Source organism: Diabrotica undecimpunctata, chromosome 3, assembly GCF_040954645.1.
Source record: "Diabrotica undecimpunctata isolate CICGRU chromosome 3, icDiaUnde3, whole genome shotgun sequence".
Lineage (NCBI taxonomy): Eukaryota > Metazoa > Arthropoda > Insecta > Coleoptera > Chrysomelidae > Diabrotica > Diabrotica undecimpunctata.
The window spans coordinates 32634509-32661356 of record NC_092805.1 but is presented as its reverse complement, the minus strand read 5'-3'; the positions used below and the strand labels follow the sequence as shown (position 1 = coordinate 32661356).

Below are 26848 nucleotides of genomic sequence, written 5' to 3'. Positions count from 1 at the left end.
TTCTAGTAACAATGGATAATTAAAATGTGGTTTATTAACGGAATTAGGTGAAGTTCCAAAGAACAAAAGATTTCCGATATGAAACACTCTTTCCTTGTTTCATTTCCGCAGGATTTCGTAAGAAGTTTTGTCGTTGATAGACCAGGCAAAGCAATTAGAATAAAAAGAAGATATATATATATATATATATATATATATATATATATATATATATTATACATATATATATATATATATATATATATATATATATATATATATTATACATATATATATATATATATTATACATATATATATATATATATATATATATATATATATATATATATATATATATATATATATATATATATATATATATATATTGTAAATTGTAACTACTCAAATTAGGAGAAGTCTATGTTCAATTTTGGACGCAGAAGGCTCAACTCAGACTTCTTCTTTTTGTAGTGCCTATCCGTTTCGGATGTCGGCGACCAGGATATTTTCAGGATTCGACGATAAAGCCACATTTCAAAAGTCTCACTTTTATTGCAGGTAGCGTCCCACTACTCAACTCCGTAGAACAGTGTAGGGAAGATATAACATCGTAGTAACTCGATTTTTATGGGTACTGATAAATCATGGCATGAAGCCATCTTTTGAAATGCAAATCGTGCTTTCTCTATTCTACATTTGATTTCTAGGGAATGGTTCCAATTTTCATTGACGCTCGTAACAATGTAGGTGCATGTTTTTACTCTTTTTATTGATTGACCATTTACACTGATTCTGTCAATTTGCTGTTTCTTCTTGGAGATCATCATACATTTTGTTTTCTTAATGTTCAGTGAAAGTCATGTATCTTGTCATGATTCTTGTATCAAATGCTGTCATGATTCTTGTATCAAATGCTTTATCATCGATGAAACATGCATAAATATCGCAATTCACATCTCTACATCGATGAAATAGCACTTGTATGTTAAGAGAGCCCTCTCTCGTATCCACTGTGTTTCGAAAACAAAACTGTGTACGGCTGATTTTTTCTTCGTATAGTACATTATATTCTTTGATGTATGATTTTTAGAAATAACTTTAAAATGTGGCTCATTAAGCTGATGGTCTCCGGAAATCATTGCAGGATACGGATTTTGGTTTCCTTGGTAGCAATAAACGTTGACTTCAGCCATGATCTTGGTATTACTTTTCAGCCATCTTTTAGTTGTGATATTGATTTTCCCACTTCATCTGATGTGATTGGTAAGTTGTCATTATATATGTATGACGGAGATTGTTCGGACCTATTATCATCAAAGAGTTCTTGTATGTATTTGGTCCATATGCATATTTCTTGATTTTATCTGTGATGATGTTCCCCTGTTGATCTTGCAGTTGGCTAGCTGTGTTGGACTTTGAACTCTTTGAATTCTGACTTTGAACTTGCGTTTGTGTGTTGTATACCCCTTTTTCCAGACAACTTGAAAACGTTCATATCAACATTTTTATTAGGTACATACTTGGAGAAAGACAGTGTAACTGCGTCTATCATAATCAGTTTGTTTCGTGAGAAAAATTACAAACTTCTAACGTAATCACACCTTGACAAAATTAATGGCATGAAAATTTAAATACGGTGTGACTTGGTACAGCACTGTTGAAAGTTTTAAGCTTTGGGAAAATAAGAACGCTACAATGCACGCACTTGGGTTTTACTAGGGCTTGATTTTAGTGAGTTTTATTTGCAATAGATTGACATAATATTTAAAGCCTCTTTTATTGCCGACTCTCTGTGCAAATATTTTCCCCTTTTAGAGCGTATCCAAGATCGTCAGCGCATACAAAGCTCTCAGCTTAGGGGTGCCATAGCTGGTAGTTCGTGTAGATGTTAAATAATAAAAGGGATTCCGTAACAATACAAAACAATTACTCAATACTCAATTCAATTAGCAAAGAATGGACTATACTATTTAACTTAGTGATTACCAAACTTTTCTATATATTATGTACGTTAAAACTGCGAATTGACTGGTCTAACAATTATATCCACAAGTGGAAGTACCCACGCACAATAATGCACTCTGTTGTAATTTCTATTTGCGAGATAAGAAAATGGTTTTGTTTATATTACTATGGTAATTCGGAATTATATAAGGTAATTTCGTATGGATTTATTAATGAATATGCGGAGAAGGTAGTGCCAGTACTTACAACCAAGGCAGAGTTGATCATTAGGAAGGATTGGTAGCGATAAAAACGGTATGCAGTTTTTTGCATTGTGTCAGTTAAATATTATGAATGGCTAATAAATCGCATGATAGCGAAACTAGATGCATACCAACCAATGGACTAAATATTTTAGTGTATTGAAAATTATTTACTGTGATCGATCTTAAATAGTCCAATGCCGAGGCTTTTAAATGTCTAAGAAATGGCATGAATAAATCATGTCTAAATTTTATTGATCTAATAAAAGCATTCAAAAGGGAAACAATAATCAACATAATGTAAATGATATACTCGTATATTTGTTTCGGATTTTAAGGACTAACAGGTTTCACTATTTCACAGTCGATATTATAAGACTATTGAAAATATATTGAATTATTTCGTCCAGATTCGCAGTTAATTTTACAAGCTTTTGAAGCATTTTCACTTCAGCTGCCTCCATCTTTTTTTCCTGAATCTTCTTTACAGATCACCAACGCTCCATTTTAAAGACTAAAGTTCTATTCAAGATCTAACATCTTAATCAAGGTTTGAGTCTAAGTTTAACTATAGAAACTTGTTCACAATTTTAACCCATGCCCGTATATTCTTTGGATCACTGGATTTTCTCAGTTTCACTATTTTTAATTGATCCGATGACTTCTGAAGTTCTGTTAGGTGCATTTTCGAGATGTTCCTTGTAATTCAAAAATTGTCAAAGGAAGTTTTTTTTGAAAACTTCATTGTTTTCGAATGTCCAGTACTGAACGTTGGCTATCATATCGGCTATGATAGTTTTATTTACCGCAGCTCTAAAGAAGGACGACGACGACTGATTAAACCACTGACGTAGGTTATGAAGCCTTCGACCAGGACCATAGCAGCCTTAACAACAACATTTCGAAAACTTATTTAGTAGCGATTAAGTGAGCGTCCAGCTTTCAACTCCATACAATAATGTCGAGAAGATGTAACATTTGACGAGTCTTACTTTCAGATTATTATTAATAGTCCACCCACTATGCTCATTTGCTTGCTGGTGATAGTAGAGATGTTTTCGAATATAGGTCGGTTATTATTATCTAATATCTTATTTGTAAAATTTTGTATACGCTATTCTGTCAATTCCTTGGCTTTTTTGTATACATATCGAAATAATCGTATATTTGTCTTGTTATAGTCCCACTACCTCTAGGCACTTAGTTGTCAAGCCCTGTTCTTTTGCATTTTTAATCTCATTTACAGAAGCGATTCGAGACGTTGACAAGTTTTGTGTAAAAATTTAATTTTAAATAATTTCAATAATTTGTGAATTAATTTTGACTCTTGTAATTGTCATTTAATCTAAAAATGGATTAATAGTATATAGTAGGGCGAAAAATTTTAAATGCTAGTGAAATAATACATTGTGTTCAAATCCGCTTAACGAGAAGCAGTTGTTGATACAGCTATCGTTAACTTTAAAAAAGTGGAAGATCGCATGGCTAGCATGATAGATAATTTGATAAATAATCGTATAAGAATAATTAAATAATGTGGGATTTTTTGGGTTGAGCAAGAGGCGGAAAAATCTTCAAAAATAAAATTCCAACAGTTGAACAAGGTCTATTACGTCGGCATATTATTAACTTTCACATAACTGAAAACAAGTACCCCCTGTAAATAAAATTCATAAGAGATTTGTTGAAGAATTTGAGTATAAAGGAGGTAAAGACAAGATGCGTTTGGAAATTAGGAATATTGGTTTTCGTTGGACAGCAAATAATCAGAAACTTTTAATGGGAAAGTATGATATAAGAATATATATCGGTTACAGTATTTCCATTACCATAGTCGCAGTAATAGTTTGACTGACATAACGAACACTGGGCTTAAAAAACCCATCTCCAAGAGCCTACGTTTGATGGGTACAGGTGGATACAGGGAACGAGGCAGGTTTTGTAGGTGGATCTTATATGAGATGAAAGTCCCAAACAAAATCGGGTGATGATATGATTTTGCCAACTACAAAAAGTCGTTAGAAGAAATATTGTTAAGTAATCTATCTCCCAACGCACCGTGGGACGAATTGCTGAAAAGGTGGCCAAAAGTCTTAATGTGTATCAATTTGGATATAAATGTTTACTATAAGGTTCTTAACCTTGCTGATTGCCAATTTCATGTCAAAATTAAAAAATTCAAAATGGAATCTAATACGGCTGACCAAATTTTATAAAATTTTAAATAATTGGACATAAATTGTTAAAAGTGTGATATAATTTTTTGTCATATTAAGAAATTGCAATCATCAATAAATAGATATAATCTATAAACTTTTTATTTTTATTTTATAATTATGTTTATTTACAATCTACATCATTACGGAGTATTAAGTAAATGTGTTACAAGTTTTGGGCGTGAGGGAGAGATATCCAATGATGTTTCACCTTATTCTATTTTGGTTTAGTTTTGAAGTTGGTCTTGGGGCCAGGTTCTATCTAGTCTTCATCAAAGACTTATGAACCTTCTAGAAGTCCTTTAGATATCCAAAGAAATGAAACTGAACCCTGATTGTTGCTTAAGCACACTAATCAGTCTCAATTGCAATTAATATAAACCTCTTTTTAAATTATTGTGGGAGACTTTAAAAGAAGAAGAGTAAACTTATGCAATCTTAAAACTGTATTCTTTATATGTATATTTATTTTTAAAATTTTTTAAATTTCATTACTAATTTATAACAATTATTTCTAATCAATCATGTGAAGTTATTCTTTATTGAAACAAAAAAAAATTTTGGTTTTTACTTAAAATTCTTAAAATTTCAATCAAAAGATACAAATTGAATACTTAAGGACAGAATAATAAACAATCAGAATGCCCACTCTGCTTGTCAAGATAAATACGCGCATCTCTTTCGCGCAGACGGAATCAGCCATGTTTTAAACGGAACCAGTGCTGTTCAGTGAAATTTTATCTGTTGTGCATAGAAAAATTAACCCGGTTTAATTTATTTACGGCAACCATAGACATAATATGCACTATTTTATTACTTTTAGTTGAAGAATAGATTAAATTATTTCCAATTTACTAAATTAATAATCTCTAAAAATTTAAATTACAGTTCTGTCGTAGCTTTTCACAAATTTCTCACTTCGAGTCTATGTTTCCGTTTAAAATATGGCGATCGTGTGCTGACACACTTCAAAAGCGGCATCTGAGAGTAGGCATTCTGATTGTTATTTATTCTGTGACCTTAAGTATCATACTTAGAAATATTACAATCTAGTTTCTTATTGATATCTAAATAATTTGTTTTAGGGATAACTTGTCGATTGAACCTACTTGAACCTTCAATCAATTTTCAACATATTCATTATGATGCTATGAAAATCAATTTTTATAAAAAAACTAAATTTTGGAGAGTCTTTGATACATGTCTTCTTTCATTATGTTTTTCAATTCAACAATGTTTTGATCAGTTTTAAAAAAAATCTTAATTTTCCAATGGCATATGTCAATTGTTATCTTTGAAAAATCATTTAAAGGGCTGGCATTCGATTTTGCTCATTCTATCTGCTGCTTCAACTCCAGTTCAAATGGTCGGGTTGTGACACCCGTACCATAACCAAATGTTTTAATGTGTTTTTGTGGAGTCCAAGTGTACAGTCCTTTGTATGTTTTTTTATTTTTGTCCCTGTTTCAAAAAGAAGAGAAAAATAGAACCAGCAATTTTATGCTTTCCACATTATGTTTCCTAGTAGGATACTTTATATTTGACGTAAGTGAATCATTGTTAACTTAAAATTAGTCATTTACATGATTGCTCTCTTATAGCATAGCTCTGAAGGCAGCTTTGTAAACTGAAAGGGCTTAGCTAGGAATTAAAATCTTTTACACACTTCAAAAATACTTCTTCTTTTCCAACTTCTGATTTATTAAATATATGTTTCCATTGACAGTATAAACCATCACAATACATTTATTTTATCATTAAATAGTATTATTAAATATCCGTTTAAAATTTACAAATTTTAAATAATTAAATGCAACTCATACAGTCGTTTTTTTGCAAAACAATTATTCATGTAAACGACATTTTTGTACAAATAAAGGCAACTCTTTAGCTTCTACTTGTTATAAGTGCTGAAGTTTAGTGATCAACGGTTTGTTTCTTTTTAAATTTTTTTAATCGAAAATTTAAATACGAATAGGTTTGCGCAGTGAAATAACAAACAAATTAATACCAACACGACAGTCGTTCCTTTGCACATAACATAACATTTAATGCACATCAAATGATAAACTTCAACTCTCTCTGTTTACTGCACTCGCGCAAGTTTTAAGTTACGTGACGCAATTCAGATTCGCAATATTTTTTAAATTTTTCAACTCATATTATAAACTAGAATTTTTATATTGTGGGAAAAGTGTTATCTTTAATTATTACTACAAAATGTGTTATGGGCCAGATGTTACATTACAGTGTTGTAATATTTTCTTCAGGCTTCGAACGTTATATATTTCAGAAACCTTATGATAAAACAAATATATCACAATAGTGTTATTATTTGTCAACGTTTGCAAAACTGTTTGTCGCATACATTAAATCGGTTGCGTGATATTTTTGCTTGCGTGTTTTGGATATTGATCATCACGAATTTCAATTAACCATTTGAGGCTTAAGGACCTTGCAACAACATAAAAACACTTATTCAAATTTCATTGATTTTATCTACAAAAAAAATATAAATAGACATATAGTTTACAAGAAACATAATTTTGTTCATACTATTGAATATCTAAATGCTACTATCAGAAAACTAGATTTGAACGGCTGTATTAATACAAGATCCATTATGTTGCAACAACTACTTATGAAATATGCTAACACAGGTGCAAGATTTCACCGCTACACGCGCACGATCGTTTCTCGTATCCCCTCTTAAGTATTTGCACATAGCGCACACAAAATATCTTGCAGGCCATAGCATGGAATGGTCAACAAGGTACAATCCAACACTTCTTCTATTTAATTTAAATTTGTTACTTATTTTGAATTTTGAATTTCTCATTAATAGTTATATCCACGATACACGTTATATCATACAATGTAGACTAACATATTATATAGGTGACACTGAAGAATTGTACTTGTATTATAGACAAATTCTTAAAATTTGAAAAATAAATGTTTGTAAACAAAAGGTCAACAAATAACGTCAAATAAAATTACTTTTGATGTAAGAACAGGGCTTCGAATACTCAATTATAAATAGATTTATTAAATTGGATTGAAAATAAAATCCTCTTAGTATAAGACATTCGATGAGCAGATCATTCTAAATTCAGGACTGAAACTGTATAAAATATTCAATTCGACTTATCCGATTAACGCTCTAGAGTGGGACGCCATCATTTTACTCTCACTTTCAATTTTCTTCGAAGGATATCGACTTTTTAAAAATTTATTAATAATATAAATTATTAACGAACTGGCGCAGAGTTCAGAGATATATATTTGTCAGATTTGATCAATAGCTAAAAAAAAATTTAAAAAATTAGTGTTGGCTGGTAACTTTGGTTAAACCGAGGCGTGGTCATCCTTTCGAGTAAGGGCCAGTATTTTCCCTTTTGGTTAAATCTTAAATCATCGACATAACGTCGCTTTAATTTTAATTTTTATTATAACAATAAAAAATATAAATAAAATATTTTTATTAGAGATTGATTCTAGCCGAGTCGAGCCCAGCTTTTGACAAGCTTGAGCCGAGCTTGCCAAAAGCCCATACGCTTACCTTTTGCGGGTATTATGTATGATGCTCACGCATCCAGTTGGGTTGTTCTTTTGCTTAGTATCTAGAATTCTGACGGTTGACCTTGCCATTTAATATGAAAGTAACCACATCAGAAAAAATAATAGTTTGCCTTAAAAAATTGTAATCTTTTATCTGGATCATTCTCCTTTAATTCCTGTATAAATGCACACGTAAAGGGATGCCATTTTTCAAGTTTTATTAATTTGTGTACCGTTGTTTTGCTATCATTGAGATCACTACTAACCTTACGAACAGAAGTGTACGCATCTGCGTCAAAAGTAAGTAGAAATTCTAATGCAGTGTCATAATTTACAGAATGATGGCCTGATTTGCGTGCATTTTCAACCGTAACAGTTTCTAGAAATTTCTTTACAATCTTACTTACTGTTAACTGGTTTATGGATCTTTCTGGATATTTATCATTAAATAAATTACACACTACCATCTAAGTTCCCGATATGTCTCCATATCCAATTATCATGAGAATTTTAATTCTTTGCTTTACACTTAAATAAAATTCATTTTTACTTCCTTCAAATAATTCTAAGAAATAATTATTCAGAACATTCACGAATTAATACAATAATTAGAAAAGCTATTAGAGTAAATAGGTCTGTCAATAAACGAAAAACAGAGAATCTTAGTACAAAGTCGATTTATTCGATGTTATAGTCGATATTAGCTAAAATATTGACAAGCTCGTTGGGAAAAGCTTTGCTCGTTTCGAATTCAGCTCGACTCGGCTCAAAAAAAATTTGGTTGGGCTCGAAGCTCGGCTCGCAAGAAATTAACCAGCTTGAGCTCGAAGCTAGGCTGGTCAAACGAGCTAAGCCTTAAGCCAAGCCAAGCTAAGCTCCAGCTTGTGACCGTCCCTAGTTTGTATGTCGTTTTGAAAAGTGGCTTTTTGCAAATACTTAAGTAATTTTTTTAGATTTTAGTTTTTCAAAAATCATTTTGTTCATTTAATTAAAGTAGGATTACTTACCTTTAGGTTTCACGAATAATTTATAACCGAATTCAAAATAAGTGTTTCAGAATACCTGAGTCGTTCTCAATATGGCTTTAGAAAGGGTACAGGCACTAGAGAAGCAATTATGGGATTGACATTGATGGCAGAAAGGTATCTTGAGGTTTAAAAACGGCTCTATGTGTGCTTTGTCGATTATAGAAAGGCCTTTGACCGCATCAAACACGAAAAATTGATCGAAGTTCTAAAAGAAGTAGGGTTGGACGGACACGACATATTTATCTCCCAGTAATACATACTGAAACCACACAGGATGCGTTCGAACAGAGAACGGAAACACCAAGTACATCAACATAGAACGAGGAGTGCGTCAAGGGTGCATTTTATCCCCCATATTATTTAATGTATATGCCGAACATATAATCAGAGCGTCTCTTGAAGATCGCCCTAAAGGTGCCAGAGCCAATGGAATCATCATTAATAATATAAGATATGCCGATGACACCGTAGTATTAGCAGAAACAGAAGACCAACTAAATATATTGATGAACATATTATCAGAAGAAAGTCACAGGCTGGGCTTGGACATTAACTTTTCCAAAACCAAAATTCTGGTATTCCACAAAAACCCCCATGAACAAGTTACACCTAACATACAAATAAATGGTATCACTCTTCAGAGTTCCCAAAGCTTTATATACCTGGGCAGAGAAGTAAATAGTCAACTAGACCACTCAAAAGAAACTAGAAGACGCATTGAAATCTGGTTTCATGAATATGCGTAAAATGCTCTGTAACCCCAAGCTATCAGTCTCAATAAGATTGAGAACACTAAAGTGTTATGTGTGGTATTTATTACTATATGGCTGTGAGACCTGGACATTAAAACAGTATGACGTCAACAAATTAATTTCATTTGAAATGTGGATGTACCGCCGAATGCTAAGAATAAGCTCGACCAGCAGAACTACGAATGAAGAAGTACTGAGAGCAATGAACACACGCCCTCATCTGGACAATACTATCAAAATTAGAAAGACGTCATATCTAGGACACATAATGCGCCATAGGGAATTTGAGCAGCTCCCGGTAATATTAGAAGGCAAGATTGAAGATAAAAGGGGCATAGGACGAAAGAAAAAATCTTGGCTACAAAACATCAGAGATTGGACCCACACAAAAGGAAATGAATTAATTCATAAACCCCAGAATAGAGACAAATTTGCCATATTGATCGCCAACCTCAACAGAGAAGGCACTTAGGAGGAGGAGGAGGTTTCACTGATGATAATGGTTACTGATTTTGGATATTTTCCATAATTTTAGTAATTTGATAAATTATAACAATTACACTACAAAATTTTTCTTTATTGTAAGTATTTTACTTTCTTGAAATACAACATTCAATTTCTGAGTTTAAAATGTATGTATAGAAAAAGAGATATATCTTTAATTCTACAAGAAGTGAAAAACGAACAGACAAAGACCTAAACCGTTTAGATGCCACAAAAGGTACACTTGTATATGGCTTTGAGAGGTATGACTTTGTAAAATTTAAGGAAATCTCCGAAGATATGACGCAATTCTAGACGCAGCTGGATGTTAACGAACATTTTGGAGAATTTTTAAATGTAGATTGCAATTTGATTTTTTTAAATTGCGACGAACAATTAAAAACAGCAATTTTCAATGGCTAAAAGTGAAATCGTAGCTGATAAAGACATGATTCTGAACCTATTTTTTGTGGAATTTTATTTCAATTGTAACATTTTTGGAATTAAAGACGAATCTACTTACAAAAATATTTTATTTGTTAACTCAATTTCAAATTTAAATTTTTCGACCAACTTCGAGATTCGAGTTATAAACGCTTTCACAAATTACTTAGTAAGTTCAAGAACTGACATAGAGATGGCGCCAGTAATAAAAATCCACATTATACATAAAAAACCAAGCTTCAAATGTCAGTTGGTTGACGTTATTTTTGCATTTTCAAAACAATTGAAAGTCCAAATTGAACAAGATGTGTTAACAAAGCATAGGTTCGTGGTGGAAAAAACTATTGTTAAACTACTTGTATAAGGAGCTGTTAAGTGAAGGAAAAATTACCTTTTAAAACGACCTCTGATAATATGCGAATCTCACAATTGTTGAGATTTTAAAAGACTATGCAAATTATGTTAATATTTTCAGTTTAACAGACAGTTAGTCTGTCGAAATTTTAGGTCGGCATTTAGCCATGCTTTACTGAAACAGTATTTGAAAAAGCAATGCTAAATTACAAAAATGTCATATAAAGAGTGTACCTTATCGCACAATTTGTTTCTAGTGATGGGCTTTTCCCGACTTATCTCTTAAACATGCAATACCTTTGTACACTTTGTATCGTTGTCAATAGAATCGTATAAATAACAAAAGAAGCTCTACTTCTCTTTCGAAACCTCCGCCTAAGACTGAAAGTCTCAACGATTATTCATTCCGTGAGCGTACAGAATGCAGCATTGCAGAGATGCAAAACTACAAAACAAGAAATATGAGATTTGTGAAACAAGAGAATGATTTCACGCCTCTTTGATTGTTCATTCAGGAACCCACACGAACCATTAAATGAAATACATATTATTATCAAGTAGTCCGTGGCGAATGGTGCATCATAAAATATTAGAGTCGACTCGTCGACTGTATAAGATCGACCGAGTGGAACCAGTTTATTAAATCACTGATCAATATATATCTACAGTGCGCGTCAGAAGTATTCCACAGCACAACTGTTTTTTGAAGCACAGCTTCTATACTGGCGTTGTATTACTTTTTTTCTCTACAGTAAAATACTGAGGCGAGCGTCACGGAACTAGCGCCACAAGATGGCGTCATCACGGGTAGCGTCATAGAATAGCGGTTCTTGACATCGATTCACTACTCTCGATCAATTCGTTTCTAGTCATCATATATTGACTTTAAGCAGGTTTAAATTAAAAACTGCATAAAAAATGAGAAGCAAAAAATTAAAAGAATATCTGTCACCATAAGATTCGATTCGTAACGATTGTCAAATTTTAATAAAAGTCATAAATGTCATCCGATTAATAACAACATTGAGTTATCTGTATACATTTTTATAATAATTCTTGTTTTAAAACAATTATTATTATTTAAAAATAATTATTATAATAACACAATTATTATTTTTCTTCTTCTTTTGGTGCCTATCCTCTGTGGATGTTGGCAATCACGTTGGTCCATACAACTTTGTTGACAGCTGCTCTAAATAGATGTATGGTAGTCATTCCTGCCCACTGTCTGATGTTCTTCAACCACGATGTCCATCTGCGCCCTTGAGATCTTTTGCCTTATATCTTGCCTTGTAAAATTATTTGAATTAGTTAGATACTTCTCATTGCCCATCATGCTCTAAGTATGTCATCTTTCTGATTTTCACGATTACTTTATTTAGTCTTAAATCTTCTTCTAAATGTGTCTATCTTCTAGAGAGGTTGGCGCCCACATTGACCCATCTTATTCTATTCACAGTAGCTCGAAATAGATCAGTTGACGTTAGACCGGACCATTTCCTAAGATTGGTCAGCCAGGATATACGTCTACTTCCAGGGCCTCTATTACCCTCAATCTTGCCCTGTAGAATCAACTGTAGAAGTCGGTATTTATCATTACGCATGATGTGGCCGAAGTAAGCCAATTTTCTGTTGTTTATCGTGTTAAACATTATTTAAATTTTAAAAATACAGAAAACATAGTAAGAAGCTCCAGGCTAGTCTACAGTACCGGCTACTATTCCACTTTTTTTTTAATAGTTTTAGGGTAACTTAACTGAGGTATCGGGAACTTTTTATCGTTGCAAATAACACATCCTTTGAGCTCTTGTGTCAGTATGTACCTAGACGATCGTGCGATTTCCTTTCATGTTAATAAATAAATAAATTAAATATATTGGACTATAGGTGAAAAAATAAATTATTTTGTTCAAGCATGTTCAATAAAAGTTAACGACTACCAATTTAGTGGTGGTAGTCCATAATTTTTCCACAGTGTCACCATTGAATATTGCACGGTCATCTTTAGAGAGAAGCACTACATAACACGAATGCCAGACAATACAATAAGTGTTAAAAAGCTAACAACAGGAACACCTATAGGAAGAAGAAATAGAGGCCGACCGCGAATTAGGTGGTTAGATGGAGTTGCCAGAAACCAAACAGAATGGCGATTAATCTTAGAGCAAGCCACGATCCACAGAGGACTGTCGAGCTAAAGATGGTGATGATTAATGACTACCGAATCGCATAAAATCTAGGAATATACATAATGGGAGCAGTAAAAATATCCTATTTAAGATTATCTTACAAACTGATGATGCTCGTGCAATCTTTTGGATGGTATGTCATTACAATATAAAACTATGGACATATACCTTAGTTGAGTTACTCAAAAAAGTATTATGGTCGATTTACTGACCGAAAGAATATGTTGACCTAGTCATTGTCGGAAAGGCTTTTTTAATTAAAAAAGGAGAATACTTATAAATAAAGAAAGTGTATATTTATTCATTTTGAATAAAACCTTTGCCATTGTAAATTCTAATTTGTATACTTCTTCATATGCCGTCTCCATCATTAAAAGTTAGCGGTTATGGTGGCAAATATTCCTCTGTCTTCAGCTGTACGCGTAAATTCTTCAAATAATAGTCCAATCCAATTTTCAATATTAAGCAGCCAGGACAATATTTTTATTCCAATACTTGCACAATACGAATGGGATAAATACGACCTGGTATAAACTACTACTGGGACACTAGAGTCCCGTTTAGAAATTATGGTAAAATCAATGAAAACAATATAAAAAATAAACAATATATCACTAACCTGTGTTAATCGGCAACTGAATTATATATAATCTGTTAAAAGGCAGAGCAGACACTTTTTCCTTACTAAAATTTATATTATTTACGAGTTCTTGATGCACGTGTTTAGTTAACATTATTTTTTAGGTTATAAACGTGATATGTAGGTTGCATACTACTGGGTAATAAGTAAGGAATGTCTAAAAATACATTGGGCCTTGGAAACAAACAGATGCCAGTAGATTTTTTTAAATCCGCTGGGACATATATGTCTCCACAGTAATGAAAGGGTTTTTTACTGTCAAGTCACTATTAATATTGGCTATGTGTACGTGTGCTTGGTTGTCTAGGAACTTTCAGTCAATTCCTAGTCAGTCAGTCAAGATTCCAAACACAGACACAGACACATAGCTCAAAAATTAATTTCTAAATTTACTAGACAGTTGGAACTGAGTTCAGTGAATAGAGTCTAATTTAAGTTTCATGGTTCAGAAAATAGTTGAAGGGGAGGCTTTAGACTTGCACTGCATATGCGGTGTTTACATAGTTGCGGACTGAAAAAATCAGTGAAGGTTTTTCTGGTTGGTGCCTAGATTGGTTTAACTAAGGAAAACATATATTCTTAACATAATCTCAAACGATATTAAATGGCTGTTTGTGTTTACATAGGTAATAAAAAAAGAACTTACTTTGCACCTCTCCTAGCTACTTCCAACAGACATAGAATGACGTGTTTCTCGTTTTTTCGCATAATTAAATCATCGGTTTCGAACAATAGGCATTCTATTATTTTTAACGAATTTCGGCACCAGTTGATAAAATTACTAACGTTGTCCCTGCAAAAAACAAACAATAAATTATGTTTGGTACTCTTTAATAAAAATTTATTTTTGTTAAGTTGATAAAATTATTTAATTGTAATAAGTTTATAGATATATTTCAACAAGTTATATATGGTTCTTCTCACATGTTTCTTTCAGTCGTGACCTATTCTAGTATTTTGGGCATGTCGACAATAATTCTATGTACTAGTACATTATGTACTAGTACTTAATTTGAGACAAATTTGACAGTAATCAGGATTGTATTAGCCAAATATGCATTTGTTATGAAATCATCATCATCAGTGGCATTACAGCTCGTTATGAGCCAAAGCCTTCTTCATAACAATCTTCCATTCGCCCCTGTCTCTGGCAACTCTTCTCCATGATTCAACTCCGATGGATTTTAGATCATCCTCTATGTTATCTTGAGACCTAAGTTTTGGTCTTCCTCTGGCTCGTCTTCCCACTGGTCCTCTTCGGTCGAAATTTTTTCTGATCGTTGCATCTTCATCTCGCCTAATTACATGCCCTACCCATCGAAGGCGTGCTAATTTAATATATTTTACAACGTCAGGTTCCCCAAAACTTCTATATAACTCTTGTTATGAAATTAAAGTGATATTTTATGGTAATTTAGAATACAAGACAAAACTTGTATTTTGACTGACTTTTGCATACTCTGTTGTAAATTATTTTATGTGAAAATAAATAATAGTTATTTCAATTTTAATTATACAGAACATATTAACAATACTGCAGCTTAATATATATAAAAAAGCGGAAGAAGTATATGGTTTTCAAAGAGTTTCACTCAAAAAGAGATTCCAGTTTATCAGAGGTATAGTGTTTTTTTATAAACAAAATCGCATCAGCGAAATTGGCTATTAGCGAAACAATAGTAGCGAATAATAACTTGTATTACATTTAATTGTTTAGATGGCGTTTAGAATGTTAATTATTTAAGTTAAGAAACTTCTTGACTTATCGCTCTGTAGACCTAAAATATCACTTAGTTTGTTCGGTATATTGTACAACATGAGCTTTGACGTTAATGCTGGACATTTCTCTAATATATGTTTGATTGTTAACTTTTCTTCACAGTTGTCACATCTTGGTTCTTGTTTTTTGGAAAACACATGGTTATTAATTAATCGCGTATGACCCAGTCGGAGTATACTCCGCACTATCACTAGCTGCTTCTTTCGCAGCGTTGTTTGCTTCTTCATTTCCTTGAATTCTAATATGGGATGGTATCCAGAAGAAAATAATATTTTTTCCATTCAATTGAGTGGTATGAACTTCTTGTTTTATCTTGATGACCAAAGGATTAGTTGGGTAGACATATTGGATTGACTATACGGAACTTAAAGAGTCTGTGAATATATAATTGGTATTATTAAATGCGTTGACAGCAAGGGTGGCCTGGTACAGAGCGTATAGTTCAGCAGAGTAAATGGAGTACTCTAAAGGGAGTTTGTTTGTATTTATTTCAGAATGTTGGGGTTATAACTGCAGCACCAGTACCTTCATTTGGTTTAGATGCATCTGTGTATATATGTGTATAATCCTTGTAGTTGTGAAGTATAATATGGTATTATGATATTATCATTGAAGGCGGATTTGATTAACTGTGGGTTTGTTAAATGTTTGTCGAAAGAAATGAGGCGGGTTAGGAACTGAGGGTTCTTTATTTACCATGGAGGAAATGAGGACGATTGGGAGAGAAAGCATTCTGGGAACGTGTAGTTTAATTGATTTAAGTAGCTTCTAATTGTTGCGTAGAAGGGTTTGGCCGTTCTTGGCTTATTTAGGAAGAGATTTGGGAACTTTTCTGTAAAACAATTTTAAATATTAGGGTTTTTTGAGTTAGACCCGATTGTTGCGGCGAATGTTACAGTTAAATAAAGTTTTCTGTCTTCTAGGGACGGTTTACCAACTTCACAATAAATACTTTCGGTTGGTGTTGTGCAAAAAGCTCCAGATATTATAGGTAAAGAGAGATTGTGAAGACTGTCAATTTTTTTTAGGAGTGTCTTAGTGGCTGTAGAATACACAGTAGATCCATAATCTAATGATTAATATTCTGTATAACATCAAAAGTGTTACGCGCTCTGCACTCCATTTTTTATTGGAAGATTTAATCTCTTGTGACAAGATAAGATCAAATTTGTTATATAAAATTTCCAGCTTAGAATTTCTTCGAATGTCATGCCCAAGAACTTTATTGACGTGACACCTTTTAGGTTCTCATCACATAGTCTTAAGTTGGAGGTAGAGGTCTATTGTTTTTACGGTAATGTGTACAAAAAGTAAAAAGACAAAATTTAAGTTTTTTTTAATGAAAAAGTTAAGCGATTTTTTTTGTTAATTAAAAGAACAATACAATAACATAGCTATTTTGACAAAAACGAAATCAAGCATTTAATGAGTACAATAAATTTTTTAGGGACGGGAAGGAATAACAAATAAAAAGCATGGTATTTATTCTCCTCTTTTGCTCATTTAAAAATATATACAATGTTTAAATTATACATTTTACTAAAATAAATAAATAAAGCAAAGCATTTTTAAGAAATTAGCTTCAAATCATATCCACAGAACAATTAAAAAATGTAAGCTTTTACCTAAAATTAAATACTATGCCGTGCAATACAAACATCATTACAGCATAAGTACTGGCATCTAATACCATAAAGGAAGAAATAGGCAGCTTTTACAATTAATTAGATAAAACAATTAAAGAAACCAAAAAAGAAGAAGTTAATGTTATTTTAGGCGACTACAATGCGAAGATAGGGAAAGAAAGACAAATAAGTAATAGTATATATACTGCATAAAGTGTATTTTTTCACTTATAGAAGTGTAATTAAGTAAAAACATAATAAAAATGTTAAAAACGAAAATGGAAAACTGATGATAAACATGTACACGCATAACGAACTCAGAATAAACAACACATTTTTTGACCACAAAGATCAACATATATACATTCAATAACGCCCGTGGACAAAGATCTATGATAGATTATGTTTTAACCAACAGAGGTATACATTCATCAAAAATAATTGACGTAAGATGCCTCAACTCAGCAGATGTAGGTAGCGACCATAGCCTAGTATTATGTAAAATAAGAATCATCCTGAAATACTTCACACCCAAAAGAGCGGCGCCAACACAAACAACAATCAGAGTCGAAGGACTAAATACGGAATCCACGGAATACTTATACAAAAAAAGAACATCAGAGAAGATTGCTGGGAATTAAATATTAGAAAACGATAACATCGAGGAAAGCTGGGAAATACTGAAAAATAACATAATTAACGCGGCAACGGAATGAATCACTTTGAGAAAGGAAAGTAACAAACACTAACATATCGAAAAAGAAAACCCCATGGTTTAGAGAGGAAGTGAAGAAAAAATGTGAAGAAAAGAAGAAAGCCTTTTTACGATACAGAGCACAATAAATACAACAGGCATACAACCACTATAAATGAATCGGAAATGGAACGAATTCTTTAGTTAGACAAATAAAAAGAGAATACTGGCAGAGCTTCTCAAAACAGAGGAAACACGACTTCTACGGATCACAAAATGAAATATGGAGAATGATCAGAGGACAAAGAAAAGAGATGAACGAACTAATAAATATGAAACAAATTCAGCAGGAAACATGAGCAGACTATTCTCGATCCCTGTTTGCAGGAAGCATTAAGGAAATTAAAACTAGAAAATCACCAGAAGAGGACAAAATACCGAACGAACTCCTAAAGTACGGAGGACTAGATCTGATCAAACAATTATTAAAACTAATCCAAAAAATATTAGAACAAAACCGAATTCCTCAAGAATGGAAATTAAGCATCCTAATAAATCTCTTCAAAAAGGAAGACAAATCTGACCCGGAAAATCACAGAGGAACTAATTTATTAAAAACAACACTTAAATTAACAACCAAAGTAATAACAAAGAAATTGTATGAAATTCAATTTCTTTGTTTAATCTTTGTTTCAAACTTTGTTGTAATCAAAACGATCGAAAATATCTACCAAAATAATACAATTAAAGTATAAGTAGAAGAAGAACTAACTGACCCTATTGATGCTGGCAATGTGATGACACTAAGATTCCCTGAGTACTTTATTGTTCAACCTGATGGTGGATGAAATAATAAAAAAAGTAAGAACTAAAAAAGGATACCAAATGGGAGAAAAACAACTTAAAATAATCTGCTATGCAGACGACGCAATACTACTCTCTCAAAGTGAAGATAATTTACAACGTATGCTGCAATAATTTAAAATAACTGCCAGAAAATTTGACATTTTAATTTCCCCAAAAAAGACAAAATGTATGGTTATAACAGCAAATTTACCAATATGTAAATTCGAGCTGGAAGGTCAGCTATTAGAACAAGTGATGGAGAATATCTAGGAATCACATTATCTAGCCACGAAAAGCTCAAAACGGAAGTGAAAGATCAAGTGAATAGAGCAAACAGAGCCGCAGGTTGCCTGAATGAAACAATATGAAGAAATAAAAATATCGGAAAAGAAATAAAAGGCAGTATTTACAAAACAGTTATCAGACCAATAAGGACCTACGCGGCAGAAACACGACAAAAGGATGTTAGAAACAGCACACATGAAAACACTTGGAAAAATTGAAAACAAAACATTGTGGGACAGAGCTAGAAGTACAGATATACGACGTAGATGCAAGGTGGAAAACATCAAGGACAGAGTAAGAAAAAGGAGAGTAGAATGAAATGATCATATAGGCCGAATGACATCAAATAGAGTCTTAAAGACGGCAAGAGACGGTTCCCCAATAGGAAGACGATCAGGGGGAAGACCACGAAAACGATAGAACGACAACTTGCTGGAGGCACATTGAAAACCAGATAAAGTCATATCTACATAAACAGAAGAAGAAGAAGAAAGAATTGTAATTATTTTTCCATTTTTGAAAAAAAAATACTACTTTATACACTTGTCCCAAAAATTACTATTTTAAGTTTCATTCAAAAGCTAACAAAACAAATAAAGTTTTCTTCTATTATTATTTTAATATTTCTGGTGTGAATTGTATATTTAATAATTACACAATAATTATGCGTGGATATTTATTAATTTCGAATATTTAATATTCAGCTCCGCTACTGATCAAGAAACCTTATGTATTTATTTATTCCGTATACATAGAATGCTGAAATAAAATATACTATGAAAAAAATAACATACATTTTTAATCAACCACTCCACGATCTACTAAATAATTTAAACAGCTGATTACATACATATAAACTTGAAATCGGTGTACTAAACCCAGTATTTAATGTTCGTCCAATTGATTATTTACCTTATAGAAGCCAGACGTAGGTGTAATATTCCTGAAAGCTTTAGCAAATATCAATATCTGCCGTGGTTTTATTGAAACTAACTTTAAAGCGCAGGTTTTATTGCTTTTGGTTAAAAAGAAAGAGAAATCTTCTAAAAATTGTATTTCTCAGTATTTTAAAAATCTGTTGCACTGTGTAAGTATATTTATAGCAAACAAAAATGTTGTTTTACTTTCTCGTCCTTATTAATTTTGGGGTCGGAACTTTTTGGGTTCTTTTTAATTTTTTTTTATGTTTATTGCCCTAGCATATATGGTATCTTGATCCAAATTATTCAAGACATTAACTATCCTATTAACCCTTTCAATCCCCTTGAGACAATACGTCCCATCAGAAATTAAAAAAATTCCACTGGGTAAATGAAGCCCAATTTTACATTAAAATTAAACATAGGGTATTTTATAATCGTACAACCAGGTGCCTAATTCGTAGGCAACCCACCATTCGTTTGAGCTATATTTCTCATTGATCAAACGAAGGTGTGTCTGTGTACTTTTAAATATTTGTGTGATTTTAAACAAAATTACGGCAAACGTTGACTTGATGTTAATTTGTATTTATAAATAAACCTCTGTAGAATGACTGAAATTAACCATATTATGAAAAATAAATCGGAGTGGTACAAAAAATGACAATTTAGTGTTCGGGATATATAATCCCAATGGTTGTCTTCGGTGGGACTAATCATTCCAATGGTTTTTTTCATATGGAGCGACGTCAACCGCTGACTCAAGCAGATATAGAAAAGTTCGCCAACAATTTTTATTCTGATTGAGAATTAGATGATGTTGCAGATCCATTTGCCAATAGTGATAATTCTGAAGATCCAAACTATACAGATAGTGAAAGTTCTATTGATCGATATCGTTCTGGCAGCGATTCTAACTAATCTGATTTCGAAATCATTATATCTCAAGATGAGATAAATAATCAAGAAACTTAGAACGTGAAGGTTAGGAAAACAATAAAAAAAATGATAGATAGGTACAATAATTAAAAATAGTAATGAAAAGCCAGACAATAAAGGGAAAAATGTAGAACAAAATACCAGAAAAAGAGTGAAAAGGAATGAAAAAATATTTTGGTATAACCTTCCAAATCTTTTTGAACCCAGATTTCCAACCATTCCTCCTAATAATGTTCCTGAAATTCACCGAGAAATTGTTTACACTTTTATCCATTATAAGTCTTCAAGAAGATATTTCCACCAAGTTTGATACTCTTTATTGTGGATTGTATCAACGAGAGAATTGATCTCTACAGAAGAGAGAAGACAACACGAAGAGGAACACACTACACAGATGTTGGAGAATTTATGATCATAGTCGGAATAACATTTATTATGTGTATCAACCGTCTACCTCGCTTTTTTGATTACTGGTCTTTAAGGAATTCTATCCGTAACAAATTTATAAAACAAAGCATTTCAAAGAATATATGTTTGGGTGCTTCTAGCTACACTGTACATGAATCGCCCGAAAAAGCCAGAAAATGCTTCAAAAACCTACTATATTGATGAATTTGTTTTTTGCTTGAAGTACATTTTTCAGAAATACAGGTCAGATAGCTCTCGCCAAAGTTATGATAAGAGCATGACGAAGTTTAAGGGCCGAAGCACATTGAAATAATATATTCCGAACAAACCTCTAAAAAGGATAATAAAGGCATGGGTTAGATTCGACTCTGATACAGGTTACACAAATGATACAAATATTTACAATGGAAAAGAAATTAAAAAATTTAAAGGTACCTTGGGGGAAAGAGTTATGCAAACACTCTCAAGTACGATAAAAGATGATAATGCCGTTTTAGCTTTCAACAGATTTTTCACCACTGGAAAACTACTTCACGAAATCAAGTTTCCACCTATTGGGACTGCCATAACTACCAGAAAAAATATGACTCTACTCAATAATAAGTTAGTAAGAGGAGAGTCACAGTTCGTTTGCACCGATGCAGGAATAATTGGAATGAAATAGCAAGAGACTAAGGAAGTATTGTTATTGAGTGATTGCCACACATATACCTTAACCATTGTAAAACGTAACGGACTTGATGGTATAAAAGCAGACGTCTCTTGCCCAGAAGCTATAGCTTTTTACAACTACTGTATGGGTGGAGTTGACTTGGGTGGCCAAATGTCTCAATTGTATGATTTAGATAGAAAACCGCTCAAATGATGGAAAAAAGTCTTTTTAAACTCACAATGGTGAAAATGCTTTGCTCCTTACCATGTATAAAAATATTTTGTTACATATATTGTGAATTATTATTATTTAAATTGAAAAGAAAATTGTTTTTCAGGTTTTTATTTCATATAATAAAAGGTTAAAACCCATTGAAAAATTTTATTTCGATATCATTGGGATATATCGTCCTACTAAAAAAAACCTTTGGGACAATATATTCCAGGATAAAAAGACTCCAAACTTATAGCTTATAGGCTATAGAAGTGTATACTACATAACGCCACTATGACTTCCAACTTAGCTGTTTACTAGCTTGAATTTCGCAAGGGATTTATGGTTTAAGGAATTAACTTCTTAAGTGCAGAAAAAAAACACAGAAAAAGTACAGAAAAAAAAGGACAGTTCTAAAGAAAAAAGGCACTTATTTTCCGTAAGAAAAATCTTATATTTTTAAATAATGTCTATCGTCGATTTCTTTCTGAATTATTTACATAAAACCAATTAATATGTCTCAATATAATTAATTTTAAATTTATTTTCATTAATTTAATTTATTTATAACAAATTGGTGCGTAATTTCGTCCAACACTTTCAGTAATGAATATACAAAAGTTTTATTCTTAAGTAATTTTCCCATCAGTGAAACATTATTCGGTACCTCATTAACCATTTAATGTATGCTTAAAAAATACCATGTTAATGTCAACTTCGAAGACTTATCTCGATTGAAGCCTCGTTCAAATGCCCAATAAATGATTTAACGATTTAATCGGCGCAAAAAAATTACCTTATTTTGATAGTCAAATACCAACATTAGAGAAAGTTGAAGTGGTTATTATCATTACAGAATACATGCACCTTCACGTATGTTTTCACTGCTGGTTGAAGGGTTCTTGACAACTGCAGATCTATTACTTACTAACAACATTTCTGAAAATCTATTGAAAACGTCACGATACGTAATTGAAGAAAAGACCGTGAGGTATTTACTTTAATGGGTAGTAAAGTGAAAACTAATTGCAATTTCAAAAATTACTTATTGCAAAAGTAATTAGACGTTTATAGGAAAGTAAATAAGAAAATATAGCAATGAATATAACCATTTCTAACTCATAACTAACAAAATTTACTGATTTTTGAAAAAATTTTGTAGCTTTTTAACAACTTTTTAAATCGTATTGAATCTTACCCGTAAAAAAGCAGTAGAGCAAAAATAAATATATTGTTAATGTAGGCACCTGATATCAATACGTTAAGAATTAACAGGGAGATATCTCTTTAGTTATCTTTAAATTATAACTTAAAAACTACCACATGACGAACCGACGATCATCCCCAAAGATTTTAATGAATGTTTAGGTAACGAGAAAGTGCCAGGAATTAAGCAAGAAAATGTTGACAAATCATGAAAATGAGTATTGAGTCTCAGACTTTAGACATTTAATCTAAATGTTGGAAGCCGATATAGAAAGCGTCCATAGTACGTTGTTGTCAAAATTTAGGATACAATTCAGACCACTGATGAACTTAAAAACAAGCACTTAAAGTAATAAAAATTAACATAGAATCGGTATGGGATTCTACAACAAAAAATTGTAAAAAAAGTATAGGAGAGAATAAAATAGAAGCGAATGTCATAACAGACGATGATGTCATTAATATCAGTTGAGTGAAAATGAAAAACAATATAAAATAAGCTGCTTGCGTGGCACTTAGTACAAGAACTGCAAATTCATGGTACAAAATACATTAAAAATTCCTTCGTTCTACTTAAAAACACAAACAAAAATAAAAGGCGAACCAAAAAGCAAAAACCTCAACAAGAATACCAGAATTTACGATGGGTATAAGAAGTGGACTGTAATTTCAGTGATTTTTTAGATAGGCTTTTCTGTATTTTCAATAAGACATTTCCATTAATTACAATTATGTCAAAACATCACAAACCCTGGACTACCACAGGTATCCGCATACCCAGAATATGCGTTTACTACTGTACATCAAGAAATTTACTTGAGCAAGTTATAAATCCAAATCCAAGTTCCAAATCTTGCCCAAGTACTTTCGCTTCCTAGAGCCTCTTCAGGGGCATTTCGTCAATTTTGGCCTATCCAACAATCTATTGAGAATGTGATAAACATAATAATTATACAATTAACGCTACACTACACAAGGCCAAACAGTTTAAATTTTTTAAAATAGGCAAAGCTACATTGTGGTTGGCATCAGGAGAGAGAATTCATTCTCTTTTTTGGCCATGTCAGACGTACAGATGAAAACTATGTTAAACGAAGAACAGAGCTGTTAGAAAATGATGGAAGAAGAGGTCGAGGAAAACCGAGGAGAAGATGGAAGGACTGTGTGGCAGAGGACTCAAGACGCATAATACAGGGAAAGATTCAAAGAAGAAAATCTGTTGGTCGAAGGCAGAACTCATGGTTGAAGAATCTACGTGATTAGTATCAATGCAGATCGATTGATTTGGTTAGAGCATTATGATTGCCAACCTCCGTAGGGAGACAACACTCTAAGAAGAAGACATTATTGTTGCTGTTATATTTAAATACGTTTATTGGCTACAAATTCATGTTTTTGATACAAATTGAGACTTTTAACCTTTATTTGGAACATTTATCTGTAACTTTCAATGGAACATTTTACGTTTATTTAAACACGTATTTACTATATTATATAATAATTGTAGTTGTTTGTCTATATACAAAATCATCCTATTTGCGTTACATTGATATTTATGTGGCTATCAGATATTAAAGTCATTCGTCTTTCCTGCCGTATCATATTTTGGCATACTCCTGTTTTTTTTGTAGACAGCGGTTTAGTCGTTTAGTTTGTGTGATATAGATATATGCCACAATTCGTCTCATAATATTTAGTTTTCGAAAACAGCTGTGTTTTTACGCTAATTCGTTCACCTTTTGTAAAGTAATCTTTATTATAAATAACTGCTCCACTTTTGTATCTGTATCACGCATATTTTAATTTGTATATGTTAGAGATTTATATAATCTTTATGTATATATAATTGGTGAATTGATTTTACTTTTTAAATAGAGTTTTATATTATCCTCTTGCTTTTATTTTCTATAATAATACAAATACGCAATGCGAATGGAAGAAAACCAGCGATTTCTAGCTTGAACATATATATCCATCCTCCCTTTGAGGTGGCTTTATATGTTATATAAAAATCATCGTATGTCCAGAAAGCAACAACGTGTTCATAAACGTGCTACAAAAAATTGCAACGCAACTGCGACCACGGGTGAAAGGTCAAACAAAATCGGTTTTACACTTATTGGAAACCAGTCACAGTTGGATTGCCTCGTTGGCGAATCTAAGTGCTTTTACGTTGCCAAAATCACAAAATAGTTGAAAACGCAATCGGTTTCAGACCTTAGCTTTAAAAAGAGTTGCGCAGTGCTTGCTGGACCTTAGAGTTCAGCTAGTAAAAGTTCAGAGAACTTGTTCATGACGCCGCGCATTTTTCTGTAACTGAAGTCTTTTCAATTTCTTGTTCTTATTATTATTATTACGGTAATTTATTTATTTAAGTTTAGTTTTATATAAAAGAGATTTCATAAATTGGGTGTACTAACCGGTGTTACTTAATTTTTTATGTTTTTTTTTCAGAAAGTTATTTAATGTATAATACTCGTATTATATTTCTTTAATAATCTCAAATCTTCTTTTATTATAATTCAAAGAAAATTCTAGAAGGAAATAATTTCAGAATAATTTTGCAAATCTCCTGTTGGCATTTAAAATTGCAAGAACTTTTTTAACTCCGTATATATGGTGCCCTTAAAACGCTCTAGTTATTGCATACAGTCTGGAGAATCCTCTAAATTACTGTCTGATCTTGCAACGAAAACTCATCAGTGTATTCAAGTGGCACCCTAATAACCTACTTTAACGGCTTACCTGGAGAAAAACGTGCCTGGTTTGGCCGTATTGAAGTACTTGAAATCGGCAATCTGGACAAGCGCCTGGGCGACTGCCAACGAGCTGGTTACGGATCTCGTCATTATTTTCTTGGCTTGTTTTCTCTCCGCATATTCTTGAGCTTGGGCCTTCACGGCATTAGCGTGCTGCAACAAAGAGAAAAGTTCATTAAAAAAATATATTACTGTAAAAGTTACTTCAAAGGGAATGTTTTGGTTTGATGTTTTATGAATGGAAATTTTGCGCTTAGGTTCGTTTATCTTTGAGCGAGAAGCGATAGTAACACACAGTAGCATATTTGTTAAAGTGTTCAGTCAAACGCCACAAAGGGCATTCTCAAATGTATGTGAAAGTACACTTTTACTATGTATAATTTTTCATTTATCGAATATTCAGGTTATGGAGAGTTGAGATAAATAAATCGCGCTAATATTGCTATACAGTGCATAAAAATTACGTAACTTAAATTATACAAAAATTGTCTTTCCATTGCTAGCCTTCCTAGTATATATCGCTTTTTAATAATGTTTTTTTCAATAATTATCAGTACGATGATGATTATTACAATTACAATTTGGTCCCCAAATGCACCCCATACCATTACACTTTCAGGATGTTTGACGGTTTTAACTGTGAACTTTGGATCGTACCTTGACGTG

The 26848-nt window shown here is 32.3% G+C and overlaps 1 protein-coding gene across 1 annotated transcript in view; it reads right to left on the bottom strand.

The window, feature by feature from the left end:
* Positions 1-26848, bottom strand: part of pigs (GAS2-like protein pickled eggs) — a 316569-nt gene that overhangs the window by 85860 nt on the left and 203861 nt on the right. The window contains exons 3-4 of the mRNA XM_072525649.1: positions 26169-26335; positions 14502-14648 (exon numbers count right to left, since the gene is read on the bottom strand). Coding sequence (XP_072381750.1) covers positions 14502-14648; positions 26169-26335 — 314 coding nt within the window. The remainder of the gene's footprint in view (positions 1-14501; positions 14649-26168; positions 26336-26848) is intronic.